General features: G+C 33.8%; 1 protein-coding gene across 1 annotated transcript in view; it reads left to right on the top strand.

Moving 5' to 3' along the window:
- Positions 1–12,738: 12,738 nt before the first annotated feature.
- Positions 12,739–13,688, top strand: part of LOC118743858 — an 85,261-nt gene continuing 84,311 nt past the window's right edge. The window contains exons 1-2 of the mRNA XM_036476621.1: positions 12,739–12,765; positions 12,837–13,042. Of these exons, the coding sequence (XP_036332514.1) occupies positions 12,760–12,765; positions 12,837–13,042 (212 nt within the window). The 5' untranslated portion in view covers positions 12,739–12,759. The remainder of the gene's footprint in view (positions 12,766–12,836; positions 13,043–13,688) is intronic.

The raw sequence follows: 13,688 nt of genomic DNA, 5'->3' as shown, positions 1-13,688 counted from the left end.
CCTTCCTTTTAAATTTTTAATTTGTTTAGTCCATAGCGGCATCTGGCCTTTGACCCCTGTGTGCGCACGCCTTAACCGACTTCAATCGAGACCAAAATTTATATGTGATATTTTCGACTATGGTAGTATCGACACGTAGGGGTTTAGGCTTAGGAAATCTGATGTAAAAATTTGCTTCCAACATTTAAAGACCAGACCACCCTAATCTACATAGATACTACAATTTCTTTGTAAAATGCAGCCTTTCTCTTTCCTAGCATTTACTGTGCGCTATTCCAGCACGTTGTTATTTATTAAACAAATTAGCTTTATTTCCGCTTCGTGACAGCATTTGAATAATTTATTTTTTGTGATTGTGACACTGAATTACTTATGTCCCCCGTTTTTTAAGCTAGAAGTGTGTCACAAATCACTTTAACGCGATCGTGCTCCATGACATTATGAGGTCATAAAATTATATGTACCTAAATAAAAAATGGAATTATGTTAGGTTCAACGAAAAGTGATTAAAATTATTAAAATTATAAAAATATGGCAATTACAATTCAGTACCGACGCAGATACACTTGCCTGTTGAGTTGTATTTAAAAATATAACTGCAGTAATCTTACTACTTAATTTAGTAAGGATTAGATAAGGATTAGACAAGGATTAGAGATATAAGCCACTTAAGAGTAGGAAGATATTTGATTTTTTGAATTTTGAATTGTGTCGTTATTGCAGAGGACCATCGAAGTGTAGCCGAGCAATAATATTTATGTATTTACTGTTTATATATTAAATATAGTTCCTTTTTGCATTAGATAAATTTGTGAGATGAATACGGATGGAGTATTCTTCGTGGTGTCATTATATTTTCATGTTATAATTATTATAATATAGATTTTTGATTGAACAACCTAAATTAGCTCCGAGGAAATTTTTGTGGGGATTTTCTGTTCAAACATTTCAATGCTTTGTTGTTGTTCGTACAATAATTAATACATTCAGGGTGTGCGCGTGTAAATAAGTATTACATACGTAAGTAATAACAAGTTATTAAGTATTTCGTGCTTGGAATATCTGTGCTCTCCTCCCTTTGGCACAAATGCCTTCACACTAAAATCATGTTCTTCACTTCATTATGAAATGCAGCTCGAATATCAAGTTATTGGCATTAAATCGGAAATTACAATATATATAGGTATACAAGTAAATTTCGCAGCATACCTACACACAATTGAGGGAGGCAAAGTTAAAAGAGAAAGAAAAGTTTTTGCTTCTTAAGCAATATTATACAGCAATGCAACTTTGTGGGTCCTTTTCCTTTCGTTTTTTTGCTACAATAACGTCAATCATATCTTAAAATGCGCGTGAAATATTAAAAAGGTGTGTTCAACCATTAAGTAACCGTCTTTAGGTATGCTTTTTTACTATAGCTTCTTTTCATTGCCCATGTACTTACCTTCGCCTTTCAATTGAAAAGGGTTGCCCTCTCCGCTGGATATATTACATACGTGTACATTTATAATTCATGCTAAGGTTAGGTGGAGTGAGACGATGGATACTAGATTAGAGAGGAGTTCAAATAAAAAAGTGTAATTTTCTAATGCATGACAAACCGATTTCTAAATCTAATCTAAATTTGAGAATCATCTATTCCTTGAAGTAGACACGAAAGAAAAAAAGTAATGACATATTTAATGTTGCATGTTTCGCTCTTTGCAATCGCTCTTTAACAGTTATTTTTTTACTTTTATTTAATTACTCCTTAAATAACAGTTACTTCTGATTTTTAATTTATAAATCCAAAATAACAATTATTTTTAATTTTTATGTAGGTAATCTGCAAAAAACAGTTATTTTTGACTTTTAAATTAAATGTCTTAGATAACAGGTAGTGAAGGCTTTTATTTATAAAAGTCATAAATAAAAATCAGTCAGTGACTTTGCTTTTAAAAGCCATAAATATAAATTAGTCACTGACTTTTATTTTTTAAATCACACGTATAAAAGTCATTTGTATCAGTCGTAGTAAACTTTCTGATCTCCGACTCCTTCTAAACGGCGAAAAATGATTTTGACTTTTATACGTATGACTTAGAAAGTAAAAGTGGGTGACTCTTTTTATTGATGACTTTTAAAAGTAAAAGTCACTGACTGATTTTTATTGATAACTTTTATAAATAAAACTCTTCGATAACTGTTATCTAAGACATACAACACAAAAATTAAAAATAACTTTTATAAATAAAAGTCTTCGATAACTGTTATCTAAGACATACAACACAAAAATTAAAAATAACTGTTATTTGCAGATTTAGATAAAAATCAATAATAACTATTTGTTACATATAAAATAAAATCAAAAATAATTGTTATATTTTTAAATTTTGAAAAAAAAAAATTGTAAATAAAAATTTATTTTCAAATTTGATTCTCGGTGAAAAAAGAAATCGATTGGCATGTATCACTTAACTATAAAACATTTCCTTCATAGTAAGTTTTTCAATGACAATTTTCATCAATAACTGTTATGTTCGATCCCTGTTTTTATCATATGTCCATGGCTGAGTGGAATATCGACAGCTGTTCAAAAACGCCCTATTTCAAAAAACTTTTGAATAGGGATCTCAGAATTCGGTTCGAAAATGCCCAAATAGATTCATATTATTTGTTAATGGTAATTTGAATACTACGAGTACAATACTCTTTATGAATACAACATAATTGTCGACTTCGACTTCCTTCCTGTAGTCCCTTCAGCACGTGGCACGGAACATGGCAGTTAGCAAAACTATACACCAGCATCAAAAGATCCACATAGCAGCTTGAGTGTTCCCCAATCTCTGAACGAAGAACCAAATTGATGATGTTGTGAAAGAAAAGAAGATACGCCTTAAGCGCTTTTGATGTCTGCTCCATACGAGGAGTCAACACTGACTTGGATCACTCTCTTGTTGCAACTAAGGTCCGCATGCGCCTATCCTTAAGCTGCAATTGCAACTGACAGCCGAGAAATTTCGCAATCAACTCTTCGTCTTGCTTAAACAAGAAACTCCTCACCGCCTGGACATAAATAAGCAGTGTCATTCCATCTCCCAATCACTTCGTACCGCTTTGGAAGAGGTTTCAAGTTATAACCAACCTCACAGGAACCACTGCTGTGACAAAGAGTGCCATACAGCTGCTGCGGATGAATAGGCTACCTTGCAGTTAATGGCAGGAATGCGGGTCCAAAATTCTATTAGAAAATAAAGCAGCAAAAAATTGCTCTAAAACCAGGATTGGTTCCTGTAAATATGAAGATAGGATTCTGGTAACAGATGTCCGGAGTGCACTTAAGATATGGAGAGAACACTTCTAACGGCCTCTGAATGGCAACACAGCTGACCCGTTTTATGAATAAGAACCCAGACCAATGTATAGGGACTAGGCTCATGCCCCCTCCTGTGCAATAAGGCGGGTGCCAACAATAATAGTCTGGCTCAAAACCAGAAGCCCTTGGAGTCGACGGTATACCTTTTGAAATGTTAAAAGACGGCAGCGGAGAGCTGATGAAAAGTATGTGTCAGCTGCTAAATAAGCGCAGTTTGACCTTATCAATCCATGCCCGAAGTTTGGTATTTTGTACAGTGTACTTTATCCAGTCCAAATGAATTGAGATCCTGCTGTTTTGCACCAAGTACTGCGTGATAAGCCTCCTTAAAAAGGCATACAGGCATACTATCGACGACCAACTGATTAAGACCTTATCATTGTGAAAGATGTGTATCAAAGTGTGAAATTGTAGTACAGATAAATTTCATCCATACACACACGTAAGTATCTGACACTGAACGTTTTCTACGTGGAAAAGCTGTAAAAAAAATTTCATTTCGCGTTTATGTAAACAGGATCGTATAAGAATGCCACACAGCTACTTAACCACGCCGAAAAGTATGCTCCTTTCGCACCGCTGAACCTCATTTTCAACGCAATTTGTATGCAACAACCTAGTCTACGCTAGTCGTAAGAACTTATTAACGTAAACTTTTACACGCAAAAGCTTTACTATTCAATAAATGCTAAAATTATGCTTTACTATACATGTGTTCGCATTATGGGCATTATGGAAGTACAACTGTTGACGCAATATGTTGCGTTTTATTAACTTACTTATTCAATTTGTTATTATCTTTCTTTACTTTTCTCATACATAAGAGCGTTCGTAATACATTTATGTTTGTGTATCTTTGAGTGTGTGTGCAGCCATACCTAACATATATTACTTTCCGGCGTATGTGGCGCATTTTTTTGTGAATTTGAATTTTAGATTTAATTTGGTATCTAGATAAGCCGTTTCGCTTTCCAGTCGCGTGTTTTAAGTATGCGCATTAGGTTGGTTCAAAAAAAAGTTAAGTGGAATTTTTTATACTCTCACCCCTTAGGATTCTTCCTTACCGAAAATATACCCATGTTTAGTTTTTTGTGGAAATCAAAGTATATTTAGAAGTCGCTCGAAGCGCTCAAAGATTTCCATGTATTTTGTATAGGAAAAAATAATTTTTAGTAGAAATATAATAAAGTTTTTGAAAGTCAATATTTTTCGATCGGAAAATTCTGTTTATAATACCGAATTCTTTATTTAACCGTTTTTTAATACTAACTATTTTTTATGAGACCCCAAAACCCCAAAAAATGCAATACGGAAACCCATAAAAAATCTTCGTATTAAAAAATGGTTATATAAGCAATTCGGTATTATTATTGGTTATTATTCTACCGAAGAGAAACAGAGCTTTCTCATCGAAAAATATTGATTTTCAAGAACCCTGTACAATTTTTACGAAATATGATTATTCTTCCATATAAAATAAGTGAAAAATTTGGGCGGTGGGAACGGCTTCAAAATACATTTCTTTTCAGGTGCAGATGCAGAGTAATCCTACTGGTGAGAGCATTCAAATTCGGACTTCTCTTTTTTCACATGCATTTGTGAACCACCCTAAAGCCTATAGACACATACTCATCCACTTTTACGTAGTTATAGCGTTTTTTTGTTTTAAGCACGCTAAATAGGTGTTCCAGGAAACAAATTTGTGGATGTGAAGTTGCGGCACGCACGCAACGGTAATTTATAATGATCTTCCATGCTCCCGCTGATTTCTATTCTTACAGCTGTCAGCCAGCAAAGTAATGTGGTCTCCTATTGCGCTTGCCTTTACTACTTAGCATCAGTGTTGCCAGATTTTCTTTTTTAAAACCTGTAAATTTCCGGTAAAAACTGTATTTTCGACCAAAGACCTGTAACATTCAAGATCGAAGAGTTTAAAAAAATTAGTTTTTTTTTTAAATGATACTGACAGCCGTCACAAAATTTAGCCGCAACCAACACGCCGATACAATACAAATTTTCAAGTTTTTGTGTATTTTTCTAGCACTCAAAATCGATTATTTGTGGCACATTTTGCGGCGCACTAGAAATCACAACAGTGATTAGCTAAGTTTTGTAACTGTGTTAGATTAGAGGGGTTAATCAAACAAAAATATATTTTTTTTTATAAAATTGAACATTGAAATCACATTTTGTTTAAAAAAAGTAAATAATTTTTTTTCGAAACTGATCCATTTTTATTTTCGAGCATTTTATAAGATTCCTCAAATTTTTATACCTCCTGAAGCATTTTTTGAGAAATCTTTAGTACCTAATTACTTGTTTTCTTTAAACAAATTCCGAAAGGTTATTCACTGTTATATTGAATATTCAAAGAAAGAAATAGAAATTTTAATTTATTCGTCCAAGTCGGAAATTTCAAAAACACTTTTATTTGTACAAGGATGTAATATAAACACCTGTAAGCTTGTCTAAAAACTGTAATTTACTGTTAAAACTGTAAATATGGCAACATTGTTTAGCTTTCCTATGCATGGACCACACATTTTGGACAAAATGTTTGTTTTGAATAGTGTTGTTGGTTTGCTGCATAGACATTGTGTACACGTAAATTTTGAAATAAATGTCAGCGTTGCTACTTATCTGCGCACAGCGGGACCACAGTGGCCAAAAATAGCAGAAACGGACTAGCGAATTCTGAAATAGCAAAATATCCAACTAAAATAAATAAAATTTTTTATTTACAGTCAAGAGGCCATATTTATGTTAATAAAATTTGTAAGATAAAACTTATATTTTGTCGCAAATAATTAATCTTTCTAATTGATTATTAAATTTTCCACTATAGTTGATTTACAATAAGCCAATCTGATTGATGACCAATTTATGGTCAAACATGGCTTTAAATTTGTAAATGCAGTAGGTGTCAAATGTAAGTGTACACCTTGCTGTAATATAAAATTCACTATTATTTTCATGGAAAATTTTGTTCATTAAGTATTTGTGAAAGTATAGTTCATTCTATAACATAGTTCACAAAAATTCAAACAACTTTCATAAAAATTTCAAAAATTTTATTCAAAACTTCTAGAAAATTTTTGAGCATACAGTTGCGCGTTATCTTCAACCTATTTTTATATAGAAGAAAATGCGCGACACCCTCCACAAAAAAAATTCTAAAAAGTCAACGGTAAGTTCTAGCGACTTGAAACTTGACTTTGTTTTACTAAAATTGAGCGGGCTACAAAACTGCATACATTGCAAAACATGCAAAAATTTTCTAAAGATTCTGAATAAAAATTTTGAAATTTTTATGACAATTTTTTGAATTATTTTGAACTTTATATAAAGTGTTGAACTTTAATTGATATTATTTATATTATAGATTGAACTATATTTTCACAAATAATTATTGAAAAAAATTTTGCATGACATTAACAACAAGGTGTACATTTACATTTGGCACCGACTGCATGTACTGAAGTTCATAAAACAGCTTCACCTTAAAGTCTACATAGTTTTGTGAGTACTAACTTTAAAAAGGGAAATTTCATAAAGGAAACCGCATTCGACCAAAAGTGGGCGATTCCGTGGACGAGATTCCTTTTCGATGGAAAAAGTGCTGCTACTTAGGTAGAATTGCAGGTTTCAGTGCAAATACATACCTTGCAAATAATTAAGTATGAAGTTTTAAAAGAAAGAAATAGGAACTGCTTTAAAAATAAAAGAACTGTGTTTGTTAGTTTACCACAAACTTCATAAAATTTAGTACTAAGAGCGGAAAGAGTTTGGTAGGAGGTGGGCGTCTAAGGGAGCAAGTCTTCATTATCTTCCAAATTAGAAAATTTTGGAGTAAACAAACAGGGTTGCGCCCAAAAGTCCTAACCGCACTACAAACTTAGGTATGCAGAAAAGTGCAAAATGGTAAAGGTTGGCATACTGCCACGCCTATAAATTTTATGAAATCCGAAATAAATACTGGAGAAACATAAATCATAAAAAACATCAAAATCGGCTAACATTTACCATTGCCGCCCACAAGAGTTGTGGGCGCGGCAGTGCGTCTGTAGTGCGGTTACTGCTTTTGGGCGCAACTTATATGCGGACGCCCCACTGTGCAGCGTCAGCTACAAATATACATACAGTGCCGAACAAAAGTATTGGCACAGATATTATTTCATAATATCTAAAAAATTGTTCATTCTTATTTCTTTTCGATAATTTTTTATAAAAATATAGTTCATACTAAAACAAAAAATATAAAAATTAAATCACTAAACTTTGTGCAAAGCTCAGGAAAACTAAATAAATTGGCATACTATTTTGCAACTTTCTATTCAGATTTTTACAAAAATTCTAAATACCTATGCCGTTTTAAAGCCCATTCAACTTTAATTTAAATTTTTTTAGGGCGGTGTTAATTCTTTCTTCCATACCAAAAAAAGTGTCGAACATACTTTGTATGAAATAACCTGCGTAAAAAAAAAATTGCCAAAAATCAACAGATTTTCCAGTAACTTAAAACGTCCACTTTGCTGTAATAAAATTTAATGGGCTATAAAACTGCATACCTAGAATTTTTCTACAAAATAGAAAATTGCAAATTAGAATGCAAATTTAATGAATTACCATGGGCTTTGCACGAAATTTATAGATTTTATTTTTACGTTGTTTGGTGTAGTGTGAACTGTATTTTTATGAGAAATTATCGAAAAGAATTTGGAAAGAAAAACTTTGCCTATAATGCGATAAACTCTCTGTGCCAATACTTTTGTTCGAAACTGTACATAGTAGCTTAAGTTTTCTCCCACTATTCCATAATAAATATGTATATTTACGCTACATTTTATTTTATTGTTTCACTTATATTCCGCGTCTTCTCTCTACTAGCATGTAATTGGTTTAAAATTCGTGTTTAAGATTAAAATTTCATTGTATCACTGACACAAACAAATTAAAATATGGCCGCACGAAATAAACATTTAATTTATTAGATACAATTAAGCTGCAAGCCGGCACAGACAACGGCGAGTGGAGGAGGTGCCGTTGAAAGGAAAATATATTCCACTAAATCCACTTAAGTCGTAAGCAAAGCCAAGCTGGACAGCGGTGCGAGAAAGAATAAAATAAACATTTCTTGGACAGCTGTAAAGCGGGTGAAAAAAATATGTATTTAAGAAACACAATGAAACGAATGAAAATTTATAAGACTACTGTACCGTAGAATTGCAACGAAGTGGAAGAGGTTGCACTGTGAGCACCACTGAGAACTTGTTTACCTTGAATGACGTTAATGGTACTACAAATCCATGCGCGCTGTTCACCATCCGGGTAGCTATTACAGTTTCCTTGAGAGCTACTAATGAGAGATTGAAATAAAAAAAACTTCACTTTGGTGATTTGGAATAGCTCGGATACATGTGGGTGTATGTAAAGGATGATGCCAGCAAGTCAACACAGCGCTAAATTTAAATAGCATTCTATTAATATTCGGAATTGGTTAGGTCAGAAAATGCTAATATGAAATCAAGATGGGAATGTGCAATACTGAGGTACCACAAAATCTAGACCTTAGCTCATACAGCATCAAATATGAAGGCAGTGTACGAGGACTTAATCGAATCGAAAATCAAATTTAATTAGTGGATGGCAGCGTGGCTGCTTAGGGCTTTATTTAGGCCTTCTAACGCTGTTCAAGTTTTACAGAGTTGGAGTTGCCTGAATGTTACTTAGTGCATCTCGAGAGTAGGATAATGGTGGTAAGAATAGCCACCGTGTAATCCCTACCGCTGTGTCGGCCGCTGTGGTGTAGTGGTAAGCAGTGCGCGCTTTCACACATCAGCACCTGGGTTCAAGCCCTGGTCAAAGCAACATCCCAAAAGATATAGAAAAAGGTTTTTTGTTAACAGCGGTCGTCCCTCGGCCGGCAATGGCAAAACTCCGAGTGTATTTCTGCCATGAAAAACAGCTTCTCATAAGACTACAATCGCCGTTCGGAGTCGGCGTAAAACTGTAGATCCCGCCGTTTTGTGTGACAATATCAAGGCGCACGCCACAAGTCGGAGGAGAAGCTCGGCGAAACACTAACATATGTGTAAGCGCCAATCTAAAAAAAAAAAAATCCCTACCTCTTGGCTGTGAGGTTTAGGTAGGCTAACAAACGGTTAGGTTTGACTCTTTCAGGAAGATCTGTTGGCTCTTATGCCACGTCGCTGATGGACACTTACAACACCTACTTTCCGGCGACGAGATACAGATACAGGTAGGAATATGAAGGAAACATATGTAGGTAAATAAGTAGGAGTGAAAAATCCTTGTAAATTGCCTCTATACGACCTTGTGAAAAATATCGAAATGGAATTAAAAGAAAGTGTACACTCTTGGAAAGAATTTTTTTAATGTTTGACAACGGTATCTTTGGCTCTATATGCCCAGCGACTAGGTGGAATGCAGAGGTTGAACAAGAGTAAGATTTATTTACTTCATGTTGTCCAGAAGACGGTTGGAAAGAAGGAAGGAAGATGGCACCATGATATCATTACAGTTACGCATTATAGGTTACGGTAGAGGTTGCCGTGTATAAGTATGACCTTTAATGATCGTGGCAGTTTGGGAGAGCATGCCTATAGGGTGGACCAATAGCGCATCGTTTGCGCTGTTTTGTTCTCAATTGCAGCAAGTCTACGCCAGTAATGTTTGCTTGGAAATGAAAATTAAGAGATCCTAACCCAACCGGTTTTTAAAGCCGTACATATGTTTGTCCGCGGAAGATAAATGTCTGAGGGTAATCAAAGATAGAAAGCAGACATGGAAAACCTTCGTCGGGCTTTAAGTCAGTCGACTTTGAGCCGAAAACTGAGCTCTGTACTTTGGGTTTTCCGGGCATAAAAACTGCTTTTAAAGTTGTCAAAACAATAACAACCTATCTTTCGTTTTTGTCTCCAAATTACAAAATTTTAAATAATAATTGGGCATTTGCCCAAAATTTGGTGCAAATCGCATCCCAATCGTGTGAATGCACAAATATGTTTCTTTATCCCAAACACGAAAAAATTATTTTTATTTTCCAAATATAAAAATGTAAAAATTTACAAAAATGTACCAGTCGTTTAACGTGACAACAAAAAACTTAGACTTACTGAATAATCCAGTGATAGGGGGACCAGTATGTTTGCATGCCTTTATATAAAAAAAAAAAATATTTATTTAATATTAAAACATCTATTACTACCCCGGACTCCTGGAGGATAACTTTAGAAGCTATATTTATTTTTTTATTAAAAGAAGAAATGGAATTTTTTTTTAAATTTATTAATATTATTTTGAAAAAATTTTTTTTATTAAAAATTTTAACAAGCGCTAACTGAAAACTGAAAGTATGTGGTTGAGATTTTTCCACGACTATTTTGTTGTGACCGAAAACGAAATTTTCATATGGAATCAAAAGAAAAAATAGTAATTTTATATGAAACAGTATAACGTGGATTATACATATCGTCACCCGTAATCCAGATATATTACGATATTTATACGATAAAATATATACATATATTTTAAGAATCAAATTTCATAATGAAACGTATATACTCATTTTTTCTTTTTTTCCAGGTATGTTTATGAATTTAAGGCATTTGTACCACATACATATATATGAAGGTATGTTTTTTATTTATGTATCTAAAGTCTCAAGTAAAGTCGTATTTAATTATAAACTTCTAACTCTCAATCTGAGTATATTTTAACTTTTGTTTTTGTAGCATTAGAAATGTGAAAATAAACGACTCCGGGAGAACAAAAATGTGGTTAAGGTGGTCCTTAAAATATCAACATCATTTTGTTCTGCGTACAAAAAAAAAAAATAAATATTTTAGCGGTCGCTACTAGAGTCTGAAACAACTTTTTTATTTTAAATCGCAAAAACATGACAATTTTTGACTTTGACCAGCTATAACTCAACGAGTTTATGAATTTTCAAAAATTTAAATCTTTTCAAACTCTGGTAGCGTTCCCAAATTTTTTTCTAAATTTTGAGATTTTTTTGGATGCTTTTGTTTTGCACTTAGAATGTAATGGGGGTGCCATTACAAAATTCAGATGCTGACGTTTATAATAAACTACCCTTATACATATGAAGATAATGCAATGAAAATACGCACTCCCAGTATTTTCAAACCAAAGGCTTAATTTCAAAAGATACCACGTCGGGACTATAGAAAATATAAATGTAAATAATCTATGATTGCATGTAAAATATCGTAATTCTTTTTCATATACAAAAAGACATTTATTTGTGTTCGTTTTTGATGTACCAAATTCACTTTGAAAGAGGAAATTGAACTTTTTTTCACGCGTGCTTGCATGCAAAATATGTGGCGTGTCTACTTACATATGTAAGCATGCGCCTTTTTGTTAATATATAAATGTGGGGAGGTCAATTCATATGTATTACATCCTGTTTCACATCCTCGTATACCTCAAACTTTTATATTTATTTTGAGCTTCATACTTTGCCTGCTTTCATAGTAGGACATGAAATGTGCTTGCTTACCATTGAAGTTACTCATACGCCCCGGTTATATACACAATCAGCCCTGTTCTGCAATCCGAGTCGGAATCGCATCGGAATCGGAATTCAATTCCGACTCGGAATTGAAATGGTGTTCCACAATCCGAACGGAACTTTTGTTTCGAAGTTAATATCGAATACGATTGTGTAAAAAACGGAACAAACCTCCAATCTGTCAACTTTGTTTTCAAGTGTGTCAATTTCATTTGGATAAATAAAACCGAGAAAATAAACCTGAGATCAATTGTTTTATTGGCGATTTTGCTGAATAACGAGCAGCAAACATCTGAAAAAGTGAAGCGAAAAATTTTGCTCGATCACAGCAATCCCATGGAATTACCGGACTCAGCGTTAGTAGTATACAAAGTTTTTTTTTTATACTAACGCCATTTTAAACTATTAATTTATATTTTACAGCTTTATTGCGCTCTTTAGAATAAATAAACAAGCGTTCCTCATGATTTTGAGAGTCTTGCAGCCTTTTGTACAAAGAAGCTCCTCCATTCCCGCAGTGTTGAAGTTGGCAGCAACGCTGCGATTCCTCGCCGAAGGTTGGTATCAAAGGTCTGTAGGAGTGGACTCAAGCATCGCTTTGGGAAGGAGCACCGTCTCCAAGATAATTTCAGAAATAATTACACTCATGGAGCGGAGACTTTGCTCAAAGTGGATAAAATTGTTCATGCCTGAGCAGGAGAAAAGAGCCGCCAAAAGTTCTTTTTACGAACAATTTGGTATTCCGGGTGTAATTGGATGTATTGACGGCATGCACATCAAGCTATTGCAACCACAAGACGGGTGTGCTTTTTTTAACCGAAAAGGAAATTTTAGCATTAATGCAATGATTGTAAGTTGCCACAATAACTGGATTTTATATGGAAAAAAGTTTTCGTAAAATTTGTTTCTCATTTATTACAGATTTGCGATCATAATATGGTTATTAGAGCTATTGATGCTTGTCATCCGGGTTCTAGCCATGACTCCTTTATATGGAGCATGAGCAATGCAAGACAGTTTGTCATGACGAAGTATCGAGATGGTGATCACAATTCGTGGTTATTGGGCGATGCCGGGTATGCTCTGGAACCTTTTCTATTAACACCATATAGAAATCCAGAACCACGGTCTACACTACACGCGTTTAACAAAACACATTCTTCGGCACGTAATATAGTTGAACGAACAATTGGGGTTCTTAGAACTCGTTTTCGGTGTTTATTAGGAACCTTGCAGTACAAACCAAAAAAGGTTGTGAAAATAATTAATGTATGTGTTGCCTTGCATAATATTTGTCGCCACTATAATCTTGAATGTGACTATGATGAACCTGAAGAAAACGCCAGCGAAGTAGATAGTGAAGTAGATAGATTTGTACCAACAGACATTAACTTGCAAAGTGAAACACAAAGAATTAGATACGAAATTGCGAATAATATTATATAATATTTCAATAAAAAACAAGTATATTTAATAAAAACAAGTATTGTAATTATAAACAATTTTCACTAAAAAAACTAAACATTTTAAGACTTTTTACTTTTTTCAAATTCTAAATCAAACTCAATTTCTCGCAGTTTAATTTGGTTTTTTTCCAGCACTGCTTCTTCTACTTTTTTATGGTGATTATTCTTGTCGCTGCGGATGTTTTCTAAAGTGGCATTAATTTTGTCTAAGCCGCGGTAAACTCGTCTGACGTCGGTCTCGGTGTCTTTTTGATTTTTCGCCAGCGCTGCTATGCTTCCAGAAAGGCTTTCATGGAATTTGTTTTCC

The sequence above is a fragment of the Rhagoletis pomonella genome, unplaced genomic scaffold, assembly GCF_013731165.1.
Source record: "Rhagoletis pomonella isolate Grant_MI unplaced genomic scaffold, Rhpom_1.0 Rhpom_scaffold_00007, whole genome shotgun sequence".
In the NCBI taxonomy this organism is placed as follows: domain Eukaryota; kingdom Metazoa; phylum Arthropoda; class Insecta; order Diptera; family Tephritidae; genus Rhagoletis; species Rhagoletis pomonella.
Note: the sequence above shows the minus strand (reverse complement) of the source record. Positions and strands in the feature narration are given on the sequence as shown.